Source organism: Podarcis bocagei (assembly GCF_964188305.1).
Source record: "Podarcis bocagei genome assembly, chromosome: 10".
Taxonomy (NCBI): Eukaryota; Metazoa; Chordata; class Lepidosauria; order Squamata; family Lacertidae; genus Podarcis; species Podarcis bocagei.
Window position 1 is genome coordinate 26832951 of NC_138135.1, and position 18740 is coordinate 26851690.

Here is an 18740-nt window from a genome sequence, read left to right on the forward strand (position 1 = left end):
ATTCTTTGTGAACTGCTTGGAAGTTTTATTTACAGTTACGCTTTATACAAATTTTCTTAAATGAAAACAAATGATCAGAAATCCACCTTAAAATGCCTGCTGAAATAGGAAAGTCTTTGACAAGCACCTGACATTAAGCGGGGTGGGGGACACAAACCATCTAATCTCAATTGGCAGTGAGTTCCACAGGAGTGTTGTTGCTGTTGATGATAATTAATAATAATAATCTTCTCTGAAAGGCAGCTTGTCCACCACTATTGATCTTCCATTGTCATACATAGCTACAAGGAACTGCTGGGTATGCTCTGGTGCACTCTATGAATATACACAGGTCTGTAAAGGGACGCGGGTGGCGCTGTGGTCTAAACCACAGAGCCTAGGGCTTGCTGATCAGAAGGTTGGCGGTTCGAATCCCCATGACGGGGGGAGCTCCCGTTGCTCGGTCCCTGCTCCTGCCAACCTAGCAGTTCGAAAGCACATCAAAGTGCAAGTAGATAAATAGGTACTGCTCTGGCGGGAAGGTAAACGGCGTTTCCATGTGCTGCTCTGGTTTGCCAGAAGCAGCTTAGTCATGCTGGCCACATGACCCAGAAGCTGTATGCCGGTTCCCTCGGCCAATAAAGCGAGATGAGCGCTGCAACCCCAGAGTTGGTCACGACTGGACCTAATGGTCAGGGGTCCCTTTACCTTTACGACAGGGCCTAACTGGTATTCTCATGACACTGTTTAAATTCCATATGTGTTCTGCAATAGTATCCAGAAAGCAAGTGTCACGGCCCCAACAAGCTAGCAGGACCTGCTGCTAATGATTTTGTATGTCCCCAGCCTTAAAGTGTTCTGACTCATTCTGGGCCAAGCATTGTTTAGGCCCCTGACAAGTTATACTCACACGTATCTCTGAGTTATTTCACATGGCCTGCTCATGCTGAGGCCTTCTGAGCCTTGAGGCAGACAAGCTGCATTAAGTGAAATTTCATCTATATAACAATAAAAAGGTGAAAGAGGCCTATCCCCCTTTGCACTTGACCATCTTTTTTAAAATAAAAAAATGAACAAACAAAAGTTAACAAAAAACTATGGCCGTGCTGCTGCTGTGAAAATAATCCCTAAAACAATGCCCAACAATCTTCAATAATATTATAAATGGATTTTCCAGGAGCATGAATGCATGAAGAACTAATGGTGCATGAACATCCTTCTGCATCAGTGCTGGAAATTCTCAAATGCAACATATTGGGAGGTTACAGTTGATCATATTCTGCCTACCTTTTGTGCTTTAGGCATATCAGTGTGGCGCTGAGCACGTACAGACCTTGCCGATTTAGGTGGTTTGACAGGAGCGCAGTACATCTCCAGCTGTCTCAGGTCACAGCTCTGGAAGCAACATTCATCCACTATTCCTCGGGTGGGAGGTGGACGCCTATTGCCCCCATACCCTGCAGGTTTACCTAAGTATAACAAAGACCAGCCATTGTTAGAGAAGATGGCATACCCTCCAACATTTCTCCAATGATAATAGGGACATCCCATTCCATAATGATAATTTTACTATTTATACCCCACACATCTTACTGGGTTGCCCCTGCCATTCTGGGCAGCTTCCAACATATATAAAAACATCATAAAACATTAAACACTTAAAAAAACTTCCCTATACAGGATTGCCTTCAGACGGCTCGGGGGTTGGATAACTCCATACCCTCCAACATTTCTCTGATGAAAATAGGGACAATCCTAAGGAAAAGTGGGACATTCCAGGATCAAATCACAAACCAGGACGGCTTCGCTAAATCAGGGACATCCCTGGAAAATAGGGCACTGGGAGGGTCTGAGATGGCCAAAGCCTCAACACACTAACATTAGAGTATTATTAGCTGAGTGGGCCCACAAGAGCAACTGCTATAATATTTTTTACTGGATTCAGTAGCTAAAAAATATTGGCTGAACTCCAAAACTTTGCTGGAGTTCAGTAGGCACATGGCTGTTCAAGGCATGTCTGCAAACAGGGCCATATGTTGGAATAGTTATGTGTCCTACTTTACAGTTCTCTGTTTGAAGGGTTGTCCAGGTGCGGTTTAAAGCTAAAAAACCTTAAAGGGAGCAGCAGTGGTCTTGAAGTTGTCGGTCAAAAGTTAAGACCTGGACAGCAGACTAAAAAGGGCATACAGCTCACCTGGGCACAGTCTTGTTCACCACTATGGTGAGAGATGTTGTATTTCTATTTAAGTTGTAGTCATTATTTCTAAATTCGCATCTATGCATATAAATTAGCATGTTTGTTTTTATGCAAATTTCTGGCTCTTTAGCCTTCTTTTTTGATACCACGGTTCGTAATTTTTGGTGTTGTGTCAGTGGCCGCCTTAACGCATATAGATTTTATACACACGAATGCTTGAGTTTCACTCATTCAGGAATCATTTTTTCCACTGTGTTATAATCATAATAAAATAATTGTAATAATAAAGCAAGCAGTGCAAAAGAAAGAAAGAAAGAAAGAAAGAAAGAAAGAAAGAAAGAACCTTGGAACATGGTTAATGAAAGAAAAACAACTACAAAGTAACTCCACTAAAAGCAATGTAAAATTAATTCTATTGATACCTAGGTTCATTAGGTTTCCCCTCCTGAATATTCTATTTACCTGGAGCGTTCTGGGGTGACCGCACTGCCATTATGCGATGGCACCATGACCAGTTTTGGCCCAATCGCTGCATGAGCTCCAGGCTTGTGTGACAATCTGCCTCCCCGTTCCCCATACATGCAGCCCCTGCCAGTGTATATGGCAAGGCTGTGGAATCTTAAAAAAGGGAGTGCAGGGGCACATCCACAATTTATGCAAATCATTGTCCTCTTTTTTGGCAACCAGTAACTGACCACCCTATGCTTTTCTAACTGACTGGTGGTCAGTGTGCTCTGGAAGCCCCATGAGCAAATGGTCTGAAGGATCAGGAGTACCATGCAAACTAATCTGATACCCGTGTCATGCAGGTGTTCTTCAGGCTTTGGTGATAAATTACAACACAAAGAGCACATCTCAGTATATTACATCATTAGCCTGTGCCCTAGATTAAGTTGTCATAGATAGGAGCAGTGTGCTTTTTAAAAAACCTTGCTCAAATCACATCTTGAAAAGACTTTGGCTGCAAACCTATGCACACTTACTTGGGAGAATGCCCCATTGAACACAATGCGAACCACTTCCAAGTAAACATGCAGAGAATTGTGCTGTTAGTGACATTTTGCACTCTTTTTTGTCCAAGTAATTACTAATAAAAAGCCCATGGGACTTGTAATAGCCAGCAGGGCTCTCTACTTAGAGCTAGCCATTGCCATACCACCACTCTCCAGTGCCAGCTTGCAAAAATAAATGAATAAATAATTCCGATAATTTGCCTTCAGAAGCCACAGAAAACGCATTACCTTGAATTGATCATTCCATTTAATTAGCTGTATTTCTAAAGAACATAACTAACATAGTGGCAGAGGAAAACAGGTCATTTGCAGGGAGCAGGATAGATACAGCCACCAAACAGCTAACACTGCTGGATCCCTGTTCTGCAGTATACCGTATGTTTCCGTGTATAAGGCGACATTATTTCCTTAGAAATAATAGGCAAAAATTGCGGGTCATCTTATACACGGATAGAAGAGGTGGAACGAGCAATTGGTGGTAGTATGCTGTGGAGCAATTGGCGTGGTGCCCCCCAAAAGCTCTATAGCTCTGGGCAATCCCCCCCCCCATTTTTTTGTTGTGGTTGTTGTTATACCCGGAAAAATACGGTACTTAGGATAATGAGTAATCCAGCCTCGATTGCACTACTTAAAATGGAGAATCAGTATTCATCAAAGAATTTGCATTTACAGCTGAGTGGGCAGAAGAAGCCCGATAGTTGTTCATTCCCCACAACCAGTACATGTGCTAGTACAAAGAGCAGAATTACAGAGGTCCTGGGACATTGCTTTTCCAGCATCCATGCTAACTGTTGGTGCAACAAATGACTGCTTGGCCATTGCCTTCGTGTGTCATACAGCATGCTGACTAGCCAGTGTTTTGAGAAAGTTTGCAACATGCTTGTAATGAGTATGGGTTGCTCGTGCGTAAGTTGCCGCCTCTCCTGGCTATGTTGCCTGGTTAAACCTTTCTGTCTGGACAGCCCTTCACTTCGCGGCTGCCTCAGTCGCTAGCAGAATCCGTCAGTGGGCGTTTCTTAAACCTTTTCCAACATAAAAGTTGTTTGACGCAAAGTCTCCTCCTACTCCTCTGCGCAGGGTGGGCGTGGGTAGCGGAGGACCCGTGCTCTCCCCGCTGGTGTCCGGTGAAGAGTCCTGGAGCCCTCTCGCCGATTCCCCCATCTGCCCCCCTTTATCCCTGGTGTTGCGCTGATTTACTTCCCCATCTGTTGAGCTGCCTCTCTCCCTGCTGGGCCCTTCTCCAGCATCATTTGAGAGCCTTCCCTCCGCCTCTAGCTCCGATGTCAGTTCCCTGACAATGCTGTATTGACTTTTGTACCTCCTAGCCATTTCCTTCTGCAGACTATGTTTCCTGCTGTTCAGATTTATAGATCAAATTCAAGGCATTAACAGCAGAAATGGAAACTCCTGCATTGCATCTCTGATGGAACATTAGTAAACCAAGATGTTCAGAATCTTTGCAGACACGTGCTTCGTAGTTTTACTCAGAAGCAAACCCCACAGAGTACCCATAGGCAATTATTAGTAAGTGTGATTCAGCTGCCTTTGAAACAATATAGCCATTATGCTCAAATGGTTTGCTGGAGCATACTAGTCGAATTTAAGAGAATTGTCAGAGTGCCTGAAATAATTAATGTCTTTTTGTGTGACAGTTCTGACCGTGGTTCCTTCTAAACCATCTCTTCTGAGACAGGGCCGGCCCAAGATATGTTGCTGGTTAAGGTAACGGACAGGATACTCCCACATTCTAGCAAGAGGCAGAGTTCTCCACTGCAGCTGAGGGCAACAGGCTAGTTTTGCAGGTGTAAGCTAGGGCCCTGTGGCTCCCATAGCTCTGTTCCTGTTGCTTCCTGCCCTTCAGCATCCACCACCTGAGGTGGGCGATTCACTCTATCTAATAGTAGGGCCAGCTGGGATCAGCTACACTCTGGGGTTTCCAGTTGCGAACTCTGGAATAGAGTTCAACCAAGCAGAACTGGAAGTTGCCGCCGCTCAGCTGATCCAGTCCCACTTGGATCAGCTAGGATCTTCCCTTGCAGCCACAGTATAAAATAAAAAATGGTGTTGTCAGGTGCCTTCCAAAGTAACTGGCTGGGGGCGGAAGAGTTCAGGATTCAGCCCAGCAGGCAGCATAGTTCCTTCTTTCCTGGGACATAGATTGTAGTGCAGTGGTACCTCGGGTTAAGAACTTAATTCGTTCCAGAGGTCTGTTCTTAACCTGAAACTGTTCTTAACCTGAGGTTCCATTTTAGCTAATGGGGGCCGCCTGCTGCCGCTGCACCACCGTCGCGCGATTTCTGTTCTCATCCTGAAGCAAAGTTCTTAACCCGAGGTACTATTTCTGGGTTAGCGGAGTCTGTAACCTGAAGCGTCTGTAACCCGAGGTCCACTGTATCCTGGAAAGAGGAACGCTTTGCCCGGCAACGTTTTGTTGCAAGCTCTGCTTGTCTACTTTATATTCTTGCTTTGAACAAAAATGCCCTACTTGTCATGTCACCAACGAAGATGCAAACTCTTGATGAAGCACTTCAGTCTCATTTAATTTTTTTAAAAAAGCCTACTCTGGATTTCACCTCCTGAGGGCTTTGTTTTAAACTTGCATTTATATTTTAGCAATAACAGTTGTAAAACAAGTGTGTTTGCAACAGTTTCTCTTTGCCAAACGTAGCATATGTTTACATGTTGAATGAACTTATTTGCATTAAACACTGATTTTTTTAAAGAAAACTTACTGTGAAACATTTTGTTCTCATAAATCCTAAGAGAGTTATCACAAGAGAGCATGTATGCTGAGTTTGCAAGGAGAATATAAAGTATCTATCAGCATGCTAAGGCTGCAGATCTCTACCCCACAGACCTGGGAGTAAGCCCCACTGAACTCAGTGGAAATGCATAGGCTTGCACTATCAAACACTCTTTTGGGCCAAGCTTTCAGAAGTCACCTGACTGGATTCCCTTATTGCTGCCTTTTCTGCTAAGGGCTCTGTTTTGGTTTACTACTACAGTTGTACCTTAGTTGTCGAACCAAGGCGTGGCTTCCAATTGGCTGCAGGAGCTACCTGCACGCAACCGGAAGCTGCAGAAGCCACAAAATTGGATGTTCAGGTTCCAAAGAACATTCACAAACCAGAACACTCACTTCTGGGTTTGGGAGCCAAAACGTTCAAGTAGCAAGGTGTTCAGGATCCAAGGTACAACTGTATTGGTTTTAGTGGTGGCTGATGCTCAATGGGATTGGAAGGGTGGAGGGCAGGGAGACCAACAGTAAATGAAGTCAGAGAGCCAATGGTAACTGAAGCCAGAGCCAATGACAGCAGAACAAACTCGTTCTAGTTATATCCCCATCCTCTTCCTTGCTGAGTACTGCAAGGACCCTGAGCAGTGCCACGGCTGGAGTAGATGTAATAAGAAGGCAGGCAGGTGAGGGCTGGGTGAAGGCAGAATGAGGTTGGTGAGTTCCCAATTGGTGGTCCACGGACCCCAGGGATTGCTTGTAGCCCACCCAGGGGATCCGAGGCACCATTCACATAGAAACTACCATAGAGGTATAAACATTTTCAAAAGTAGGGGATCCATGACTTGGCTTTTGAAAAACAGGGGGTCCGCAATCCTCCCTGCCTCCTTTGGTTAGTTGTCAATTTGTTTTCTTAACACTGCTGCATTGTATTCTCAGTTGCAGCTGTACCTGCTGCTTATTCATACACCACAATTTTGACCTTTGTGGCGGTAGTTTTTAGTTGCCTCTTATTTAGCAGCTTTGGCTCCCCCCACCTCCAGAAAGAAATGCAGGATACACATTTTAAAGTGGTTTACAGCACAATCCTATACACTACTCAGAGGTAAGTCCCATTAAATTTGGTGGGACTTACTCCCAAATAAGTGAGTACTGAATTACAGCCTTGATTACAGTGGTACCTCGCAAGACGAATGCCTCGCAAGACGAAAAACTCGCTAGACGAAAGAGTTTTCCGTTTTTTGAGTCGTTCCGCAAGACGAATTTCCCTATGGGCTTGCTTCGCAAGACGAAACGTCTTGCGAGTTCTTGCGAGTTTGTTTTCTTTTTCTTAAAGCCGCTAAGCCGTTAATAGCCGCTAAGCCGCTAATAGCCGTGCTTCGCAAGACGAAAAAACCGCAAGACGAAGAGACTCGCGGAACGGATTAATTTCGTCTTGCGAGGCACCACTGTAGTTAATTCTCTTTCAGAATGCCAGGGGATATCAAGCTTCATCACCAAGTCCTCTACTAAGAACAATTAACAGCGTGAATGAAATCATCTGTGGCCCATGTGTTTCCTGTTTCCTAACATTTCTAGGAGGACATGGAATCAAGCTCCAGGTAGAGGCAAGCATAATTCTCAATCATTGTTCATTGGTGGTCCTCTGGGACCACCACACCCCCATGGCTGGCCCATCCTAACCCAGGGTCCTCCAGATGCTATGAACCACAACTCCCTTCCACCCAGGCAGCAGACTCAACAGTCAGGGTTGATGGGAGCTGTTGTCCAATAACATATGGAGCTCACCAAGTTGGAGATGGCGGTTCTTGGTGATTTGCAGAATCTTGATGCTTCCTGACAGTGAAGTGTGGGAGCTTTGTTTGGGAAGCAGGGCATAAATCTTATGAATGAATATATGGGACTCTTCTAATATTTGTTTGAGGTTGGTGCCCATCTTGGAACACGTGGATGACCCTGGTCTTTCACAGAAAGCCTTGCCAACATCTTTGCACGCATTACGGAAGAATAGGTTATAAAATCAACAGGTTGTGTTAATTTTTAATTTGGTTGCTAGACATGTCTCGCAATCAAACAGGGCAATAGACTTTCCTCTTCGAGGAATCTGCTTCCAGTAGCAGTTTTTCCCCCCCTTTCCCAAATTGCTTAATCTTTGTTTTATTTTATTTTTATCTCTCATTCTCCCAATCTTGCTGTAAACTCTGTACTTTGGAAAGTGTTTACTCTCACACATAGTTGCACTGCACTATGCCCTCTTTCTAAGGCTGCTGCCGTTGGGAAGCTATTAAGTCTACATAGCACATGATATGGCCTCTATCCTCAACACAGTAGTTTCTGGAGCCAGCTGTGTTGGTGTGAAAAGCAGAACCTATAGGCAGTATTGATCTGGGATTTGAGGCGGAAATTTTTATAGTGTTCAGGATTCTTTCGAGATAAAGGCCAACAAGAGAGTGGGAGCTGATATGATGTATTGCTTTAGACCAATATAATGCTCTAGAGGGCAAGTGTGTTGCCAGCTCGTCAGAGTTTACAAGCCTAGGTCAGATTCCATGGCTGGAAAGCTGAAGGCTGCCAGAAAACAAATATGATACTTTGGCAAGAAAAATGCTGTGTTGGACACAAAAAGGGAATTGCCAGATTTATTAAGGACTGTGATAACATAATTAGAAGCTGATGAAGCCAGTTGTCGTGTTTTTGGCATTTGTTGTATTCTTCCTTTTTTGTTTCCTGTCACTCTCTCACACCTCTCCTCAGTCTGTCTCCTGACAAATCCGTTCCACTTCCCAGTGGGGAGGAGTTGCAGTGGACCACGTGGCCACCCACTCCCCTGTGGGGGCAGGGGATGAAGTCCCGCATCCCCCGGAGGTTCCCAGCCATGTCATTCACCTGCCAGCCAGGGTCTTATTCATCAGTGAGGGGGTGGTCTCAGAGTCTCGACACGCAACTGGAGCCTTTTGTGAGCACTCACCCAAAGTACCATTGGGCTCTGATGCATACAACTGAGTTATTTTAAATCATCCAAAAGCCAAATCAGGACAGCAAGGACACAGAGGCTGTATACACCTCTACTTTGGAGTAGGTACAGACTGATCTATTTCTGGTCTGTGTCACTTTTGCATCTTGCCACTTTTAGTATATTTGTCTTGTTTTAATGGATTTTTATTGTATATTTGTATGTTGCCCCTGTAAATCACACTCTGGCAGTGTGAAGTGATATGCAAATTGAATTGAATTGCTAACTACTAAGTCTGTTCTGTCCTGGTTTGGCTTTCATTTGAGAATTGTATTTCTTATGGATATTTTTTTTTAAGCTGAGTACTTTAGTATATTTCAATGTACTACCAGCTGCTATCAGAATTCACAGAAAATGAATTCCTCAAGCATCCCATTGAATTCAGTAAGAATTCTGCATAGGATTGAACTGTTGGACATTCTTGATATCTTCCTCTCAGCAGTCTTGGAATTCCCTTCCCCTGGAGATGCATCAAAGTTCAACATCAGCAGAAATCAGCATACAATGCTTTTATTCAACAAGTTTTGTTCAACCCTTCAGTGGGCTATGAATCCACATTAAAAAGGTAAAGGTACCCCTGCCTGTACGGGCCAGTCGTGTCCGACTCTAGGGTTGTGCGCCCATCTCACTTAAGAGGCTGGGGGCCAGCGCTGTCCGGAGACACTTCCGGGTCACGTGGCCAGCGTGACGAAGCTGCTCTGGCGAGCCGGCACCAGCGCAGCACACGGAAACGCTGTTTACCTTCCTGCTATAAAGCGGTACCTATTTATCTACTTGCACTTTTACGTGCTTTCGAACTGCTAGGTGGGCAGGAGCTGGGACCAAAAGACGGGAGCTCACCCCGCTGCGGGGATTCGAATGAATGAATCCACATTAGCAGTAAATAAATTTACTTCCCATCTCAACAATAACAATGAAGCCTTTGTTGATGCTAGTGCCTGAATATTTTTTCAATACACCTTAATCAACATCCTGTATAAAGACGTGCATTTTAAAATATCAAAGGCTGATATTTTTCCAGTATCTAAATTGTATGCCAAATGTTGTTGTTGTTTAGTCATTTAGTTGTGTCTGACTCTTCGTGACCCCATGGACCAGAGAACGCCAGGCACTCAGTTTGCTTTTTGTATGAGGCAATCCAGAGAAAATCAATTGCGTAATTTAATCCGTCTTGTTGTGCATTCGTTATGATTCATGCTCATAAGACAGTCACATGCGAACCTTCATTCAATACTGTTTGCACCTCAATAGGTTTTGGGTACACATGCTGTAACTTCCTACTGAAATCCTGTAACTTTTTATATTACAAAAGTTCAGGTTATTGTTTTTTGGTCCTGATTTTGTGGTGCTATAGCTGTCCAGACACCAATGGTAGCAGTGCAAAAACATCAGGCTATCAACTCTCAAGATTGAGATACTCACTGGGTAGTATTTCAGGGCAACCCACACTGATTTCTCTACTGATGGAAACATCTTAGAACTCTCCCACACACCCCCTCTATATATGTATGAGAGAGAGAAATCCAAAAGGGAATCATATCCAAACTGCAGCATTAGGCACATCAGGGGTTTGGGTATGCTCAGTTGAATTTTGATATTTTTAAGAAAGTTCTTTCTGTTTCCAAAGTGATTTACCATGTGGCATAGTGGGATGTTGTTAGAAGAACCCAGTCTCCAAGTCCCACCGAGTGCATGGAACTAGTGGTGCAAGACATTGAATCCTGGCCACAGTATTCCCATACATTCTCTAATAAGTTAATAAGCTTTTAATTGGAAAAGAAAAGGAATTTCCCCCCTTCTTCCTCCACTTCTTACAGGGAAAAACTCTTGAGACTTTTCCACATTCATATTTGTTGGTCTTTCAGTTGTTAGTCTTTTTAATGTTCAATAAATTCAGTTTTCCCTTACAGTTAGGCTTCTAAAGTAATCATAGTAATTCCTTTCTTGCACTATTTCCAGTCCAAGTTTTCTGAGAGTTTGACATGAATCCTAAGAACATTTAAAGATGTTTCTCAGCAGTACTTTATTATTTTTTAATTGGCAACTGTTCTTTCCTTTGTTTCATTGGATTCAAACTCTGGATTAAACAAACATCATAAATTATAGAAAAGCTGGATCACGCTGAAGCTAGATCTAGAAAAGAATAATGTTTCCACGCAAAATTTTCTTTGCCTGGTCCCTATATTTATTTGAAAGTGCAAAACCTTTGTTTTAGAATTTGCCTACATAGTGAATGTACTTTGTGTACCCCACTGGGGCAGGGGTGAAGTCTGATTGTGTGATGTTTTTCCCAAAGTTTTTCAGACTTCGAGGTGAGGGATTGTGACTCATTGGTAGATCATCTGCACTGCATGCAGAAGGTCTCAAGTTCAATCCTTGGCATCCCTAGGAAGGCCTTTAATTGAAATCCTAAAGTGCACTGCCACTCAGTGTAGATGGCAAGACGGACCAATGGTCTGACTCGGGTTGCATACACATAACATTTTACTCAATGGAGACTCAGTTTTCTTATTTGGTTCTACATAGTCTACATGCAATCTAGACATACAGTGGTACCTTGGGTTACATATGCTTCAGGTTACAGTCTCCGCTAACCCAGAAATAGTATCTCAGGTTAAGAACTTTGCTTCAGGATGAGAACAGAAATCGTGCTCCGGCGGCGCGGCGGCAGCAGGAGGCCCCATTATCTAAAGTGGTGCTTCAGGTTAAGAACAGTTTCAGGTTAAGAACGGACTTCAGGAATGAATTAAGTACTTAACCCGAGGTACCACTGTATTGCATATTTTTTGCTCTGAGGAAGTGCTTCGTGGGAAGCTGGATTCATGCCAAAAATAAAAGCTCATTGCAGTGTGTCTATTTCGAAACAGATGTAGGTGATCCCAGCAGTGGGGTGGCTGCATCTACACCCACCCAATGACATTGTAGGTAGATTAATATGTAAGGAGCCTCAATATAAGGCCGCAGCTCCTTATAATTTCTAACTCTGAAAGATTTGCATAGCAGTGACTCAGTAAGGATTGACTTGCACTGTGGTTTCCATGACGAATGGAGTAGATCATCCACCTTACTGTACTGCCTGTAAGTTGTTGTTATATTTCAACTACATTGTGTAGGTCTGCACAGAGACATAGCCATGTCCCTATTGGTTAAAAACCAATTTGTAAAGTGGATAGGTGAACAATGCCTTGTTCCATCCCCATTTTACTCCTGGTATACCCTATGTCACTACTGTGCATTATGTATATCAGGAGTGGGGAATCTGTGGCCCTCCAGGTGTTGTTGGGCTACATTCATTTTTATGATTGTGAGTTGTGTTTTAATGCTGTAACTCAGTGTGGGACCTTAGGGTGGAGGGCAGGTAATACATAGATAGTGATAATAATACATACATACAAACGAACACCCATCACCTGTGACCATCAGCTGGCTGAGGATGATGGGAGCTGTTGCCCAACCACCTCTGGAGGTTCATAGGTTCTCCATCCCTGATGTACATGTATGATCATGTAACATTATTGTTTGCTAACTGTAATGTATCAGCATGAAAATGCCCTGTTTTGGCTTGCAATATTGCTACAAGCTGTGACAGTGTGCTGAGGGAGCAGTTATCGCTCCCCAGTCTAGTAACTGATTTGATCAGTATGGATCCATGGCTCAGAAAGCTGAGAGGTGTGAAAGATGGGGAGATGCCGTCTAGTTAAGTGTTGCCCATCCCAGGGTAGTTAACTTGTGGTCCATCAGATGTTGTTGGACTCCCATCAATCCCAGCTCCCATCTTCCTGAGACTTTGGCCATGTAGACTGTGCCATGTGGGCTGCTGGAAGTCCAACAAGCCATTGAGGGTCATAGGCTTTCCACCTCTGGTTTATGGTGATAACAGCTCTACAAGATTCCAAAAAGAGGTCCTTCACCATCCTACCTGGAGATGCTTGGGAATTGAACCTGGGACCTTTTGCATGCAAGACCTGTGCTCTACCACTGAGCTATGGCCCTTCTCATAACTGAGGAAGAGAGGAAGACCACTTCTCAAATGTTACAGAGTGCATGTTGTTCAAACACTTGAGGTTCTAATAAAAAGCAAAGTAGATTTAACAAGTCTGAAGTCTGTCTACCCTGTCTACCCAGCCTAAGCTCCTGAAAGGAAAAATGAGGCTAAAAAATAATAAATGCAGTAATAACACTGTTCAAGACATTTGGTCCACAATAGAATAGACAGTATTTGAATCCTACTACAGTGGTACCTCGCAAGACGAATGCCTCGCAAGAGAAAAAACTCGCTAGACGAAAGGGTTTTTGGTTTTTTGAGTTGCTTCGCAAGACGATTTTCCCTATGGGCTTGCTTCGCAAGACGGAAACGTCTTGCAAGTTTGTTTCCTTTTTCTTAACACCGTTAATACAGTTGCGACTTGACTTCGAGGAGCAACTCATAGAACGCGGTGTGGTAGCCTTTTTTGAGGTTTTTAAAGACTTTGGTGATTTTTGAAGCTTTTCCAAAACTTTCCCGACACCGTGCTTCGCAAGACGAAAAAAATCGCAAGACGACAAAACTCGTGGAACGAACTAATTTCGTCTTGCGAGGCACCACTGTATGTAGTATATGAAGAAGAGTCTTCACCTCCTTTCCCTTCAAAGGGAAAGGAGTAAGTGGAAAGCAAGTAAGTGGAAAGCGACTGCTGTAAAGTATTGCAGAATGAAGAAAGGGAATAAAGTTCATACATGGATAATGATAGGGTTATTGTGTAATCAGTCTTGGCACCTTCCTGGCTGTGCCCACATTATTCTGTCACAGCTTTTCACTGCACTGTTTAGAGAAGAGGTCACTAGCCGTGTTGTTCTTGACTGTTTGGAGTCATATATTTTTTGCCCAGTAGCCCTGTCATCCTTAAAGTGGAAGGATTTGATCTGTGGAAGTGTGGAGCACCTGCCATTCCTGTAAGATAAGACAGTTTGGGGTTTCAATGGCATCCCTCAAATACAAGCACACAAAGGGTTTTTGGGGACAGTTGAATAGGTTATTTAGAAATGCACGACTTCCTTAACTGTCAGCCTTCACCCGCCCAAATGTCTGGGGCTGATGGGAGTTGTTGCTGGGGACTGAGAGAGGAGGACCAGGATGCTGGGGTGTGGAGCTTGTATGCATACCTCTGTCCCCCATCCCCAGTTTTAGCTCACACATGTTCAGATGAACACCTGAACACATATTTTATCTTTTGGGCATCTCTCAGGATGATACCATGACAGATCACAGTCAGGACGACTTCCCGTCTTACATTTTGTGATGCTAATACAGATTGAGGGGGTGAGCTACACGTTATTCTAACAGCACCTTTGGAAGAAATAACAAGTGGTGGGGATTTTCAGTGGGTAAAACTGAGTACAGGAAAGAGTTAAGCCAACCTCTCTGTGACCCCAGTTCTGATTGGTACCCTGTGTACCTGCTTTTTCTGAAAGATGGAACTGGCCAGTGACTTTCCAGGATTTCAGTCAGGAGTCTTTCTCAACTCTACCTGGAAAAGCTGGCGACTGAACCTTGAACGTATTGCATCTGTGTTTAAAGCATGACACACAGCAGGACTCTGAAGCTTTAGCTAAGTCAGAAACAAAGGAGAGGCCTCCTGAGAATAAGTAGATGTAACACTCATTATAAATTATAACTTCTAATGAAGGCACGATCCAAATCCAGGAGGGCTCTGATGTGCTCTTAGAACTTCTGCATGGAGGGGCTGTCCTGATAATTATGCCCTGGAATAATCCACTCATTTAACTGTGAACCACCCTGGCATCCATGGAACATTCCCACGTTCATGGAAGAGAATGAGAAAAAGATCAGGGGTGGAGAACCTGTGGCACCGCAGAAGTTGGTGAACTCCAACTTCCATTGGCTCAAGCCAGCGTGACCCATTGGTAAGGGATGATGAGAGATGTAGTCCAACAATATCTGGAGGGTTACATGTTCCCCACTTTCAGAGGTGTACCTAGGCTCCCCTGTGCTCTTGGCAAGAAGACATATTGGCCCCTCCAAAGCTGGGACAGACTATGGACCCAAAATGGAAAAAAACTTTGCTTTTTGTCACCTTTCGTGCTCCTCCAGTGACTTCCTCCATGGTCATAAGGGTCTGCTCCACTCTGCCCCTCCTCCTCCTCTTCCATTTGCCTGCCTGCCTGATTGCCTCTCTCCACTTGCTGCCTTCCTTTCTGACCCCTCCCTCCCTCCCTTCTTTCTTCCTCCTGCAGCTCTTGCCTGCTCTCTCATCTTTCTTCCCTGAGCACTCTGCTCACATTTCTAACAGTGCCACCAGCCAACTGGGGAGGGGGCACTGGGGGGCTGCTGCGTTGGCCCAAACCAGCGACCAGATTCCTCTGCCAAGTTGCCCAGAGGAACCTGCATGCTTCATCGGGCTGCCCAGAGCAGTGTAGGAGCACCCTGGGGAGCATGCAGATGGGCCGACGAGCGGGCTACTAGCCACTCTGAGCCAGGGGCACAATTTGTGTGCCTCCCTGGGCCTGCGCCCTTGGTGGGGGCCAACCGAATGTCCCTGCCCATCCTTGACATAGATTAATACACATAAACCTGGAAAGCTCCACAAACACACTAGAGCTGCTAGACTAGAGAAGTTTGATGCTACCCAGACAAAATAAAACTCTATCCAGTTTGCACCTCGTGCCTTGACCTGAGTTTCCCATTGGTACCCCTAGAAGCTGAAAGGGAGCCTTGGACTCAGATGACAGCCCTATGAGCCATAGGGCACATGCCTGATTCAGTATTGTGGCTAATGCATCTATAATTCTTGAATAAGTAAACAAATATTTTTACCGCATTTCCCAGCTTGCAAGTAGATGTAGAGAGATGAGCACTTTTGCCAAAACAAAGGAAAGGTTTTAAGCATTTGCCATCACTGCTATTCCCCCCTCCCATGCCAACTGCCTGAGCCGACTTTCTGCTGCACGTCACTGGATCTCTTCACAATTATTAATAACTTTCTGGAAATGGAGCTGTTGGCTGCTGCATTCTGTGTAATGTTGTTTATCCCTCTAGCAGTCAGACAGCAGGCCATTAAAAATAAATTGCAATCTTTGGAAGGCTTTCCCACCACCTTTTCATCTTTTTAAGAATTTCCAGCAATTAAAGGTTGACTAAAGAATGCTGATAAGGAGCAAACAAAATGTTGTGGTTGGCATGCAATCAGGAAGAGTAGTGCAATCTGGAATCCCATCTGCACCTTGAATATGCAGGTGTAACAAACCACAATACAGCTTATTAGGATATATTTAATTACAACAAATAAATAACGTGACACTAGGAACCATCATATTCCTACTTAGCACTGACAGTGTAAACCTGTGCACATTTGCTTGGAAGTAATTCCCCATGCAATTTAGTGGAGCTTCTCATTAGCAAGTGTGATTAGGATTGCAGTCTCGGATCTGTGCCTCTTTCTCTCCATTCCTCCCCCCACCCTTTCCCGTCAACTTTATACTGCAGAAAGTTGCAAAGCCGACATCTGGTTCTGGAGGAAATCACCATTGGAGACTTGTTAAATATTCAAAAATGCTTGGAAAGTGTTGCAGTACAGTAGGAAGACAAGACACTTAACCACGCTGAAAACCAGAGACATTGCCGCTTATACAATCCGTAACTTGTTCCATCTGTGCACCGTGCAGTGTTCCAAGTCAATCCTAATTAAGCATATGTATGAGCCGAGAGGTGTATTCATCAGAAATACTCTCAGTTCCTCAATAATGTGGCAATGAGCAGGAGATTATCCTTGCCTTCTTTCCAATGTGACGTCACTACATTAGGTCTTTTGTGCTGATAATCGGGACTTAGGAAAGGTTTTATGTTCTTAGCGCCAGCATTTTAAAATCTACTCATACTGATTTTAATGTAATAAGGGTCAGCAGAGCTTTAAAAATTAATATTTATCTTGAAAGATCAGAATTCAAATCTTTTTCTCTCCCCACTTTGGGGAGAGTGTGTGTGTGTGAGGGGGAAAGGAGTGAGAGGGGTGATTTAAGGATAAGCAAGCTTTGGGCTTCAGTGTTCCTTTGTCACATCTGGCAAAGATCTAGAATATCATCCAAACTGATTTGCTGTAAAAAGAACACAGCATTTCAGGCATACAAACCTATTGCTAACATTTTAGTGTTGAAGCTGGCAATAATTATAGAAGTCATTTAATAGAGTAGACATTCTTAATTTATGAGTTCAGGTTGTAAGCTTCCATGTCAGACATTGTACTGGCTGAAGATTTAGTAGCAGTGATATGGCACTTTCATTGGTAAGATCCTCCCTCTATTGTGTGGGCAGGTAATCCCTCCCCTACCTGGCCTGGTCTCCTTGGCAACGCTTCCCCCAGGTGGGATTGGACAACTGACAGAGGTAGGCGGAAACCTCCAGGTATCCCACCTGAGGGAAGGCAAACCAAGCCTATGCTGTTGGAGCCGCTCCAGATCTAGGGGCTGCGCGCGTCCACGCAAAGGGCGCCCCCCGTTTTAAGTGTGGAGCGGTCATTCTAAGACAGGAGAAGCAACTGAGGTTGCAACATCATGTTAAGATCTATTTGGAGCACATCCCATATTTTTTCTGAAGAATCCCTCATGTGCTTTCTAGTCCCCACAGCCCCTTCCTTAGTTACCACCACTAGCAAACACCTACAATACTTTTGAACTATTCTGTTCATCACGTGCTTAGTCACTTAAGGCCTGTTCCTCAGCCAAACTCTCAGGAATACCTGGCATCACTGGGCCACTCAGATTTGGCTGAAGTAATGAGCTGTGCCTTTATTCAGAAAGCACTCTAATTTGAACGTCAGAAATTTAATTTTATAACAGGAGTGAAAAATGTCTCTGTGTATCTTGCTGCTTGCAACTCCCCCTAGAAAATTGTCTCCAAGCTTTGAGTTGGACCTCAAAAACATTATTTTGGGAGCTCTCTCAAATCACTTGTATGGTAATTAGGGATGGATGAATCTTTCTGTTTTTGTTTCTAATTTTTCCAGATTTATGTTCAGTTCTCCACATTTGTACATCCCTTTGTTATATATATATGTGTGTGTGTAGTTAGGTAGAGTTATATATAAATAAAATTTTGTAAGGATTTTAGTGTGAATTTTTCCTAATGTATATGCTTGTGTGCAATTGTGCCTAACATACTTTTTTGCAAAGCAATATTCTTCTATATGTATGTTATTTTCACTAATACATGTGCTTTTATGCACAGGTTATCCTAATATGTGCAGTTTTGTACTCATTACTTGGCTAGAGAGCTGCTTTGCAAAATTCAGAGAAATGCAGATTTTGAAGGATGGATGTGCTTCTGTTTGTGTATTGTTTTCAGAACGTGTGAATTGATTTCTCCTCCATCCCTGGTGGCTATAGAGAACCCAACTTATGGGAATTTTCTAAAACATGTTGCAAGGAAAGTGAGGTTGAATAGGATGTACATGCAGCCATTGTGTCATACACTATGGGAGGAAGTGACTATGGGAGGAGAGGGACATATTCCTACTCCTTCACCATGGGAGAGATTGGGCAGTCAGGTTATGTATGAAGTGTATCTAAGTAATAAAGTAAGTGGCAGAGATGAGCAGAATACAAAACACATGCCTATTGCTGAAATACTATGCTATCGTAAGTACAATATACAGTGGTACCTCAGGTTAAGTACTTAATTCGTTCCGAAGGTCTGTTCTTAACCTGAAACTGTTCTTAACCTGAAGCACCACTTTAGCTAATGGGGCCTCTTGCTGCCGCCGTGCTGCTGGAGTCCAATTTCTGTTCTCATCCTGAAGCAAAGTTCTTACC

At 43.8% G+C, this 18740-nt stretch overlaps 1 protein-coding gene and 1 long non-coding RNA gene across 5 annotated transcripts in view; one reads left to right on the top strand and one right to left on the bottom strand.

The window, feature by feature from the left end:
• The window catches only part of LOC308596946, a 60915-nt gene that overhangs the window by 27052 nt on the left and 15123 nt on the right, over window positions 1-18740 (top strand). The window lies entirely within an intron of this gene.
• Window positions 1-18740, bottom strand: part of IGF1 (insulin like growth factor 1) — a 76601-nt gene that overhangs the window by 17382 nt on the left and 40479 nt on the right. For all 4 annotated transcript variants that reach the window (XM_081212293.1, XM_081212294.1, XM_081212296.1 and 1 more), the window contains exon 3: window positions 1267-1448. In XM_081212293.1, coding sequence (XP_081068419.1) covers window positions 1267-1448 — 182 coding nt within the window. The remainder of the gene's footprint in view (window positions 1-1266; window positions 1449-18740) is intronic.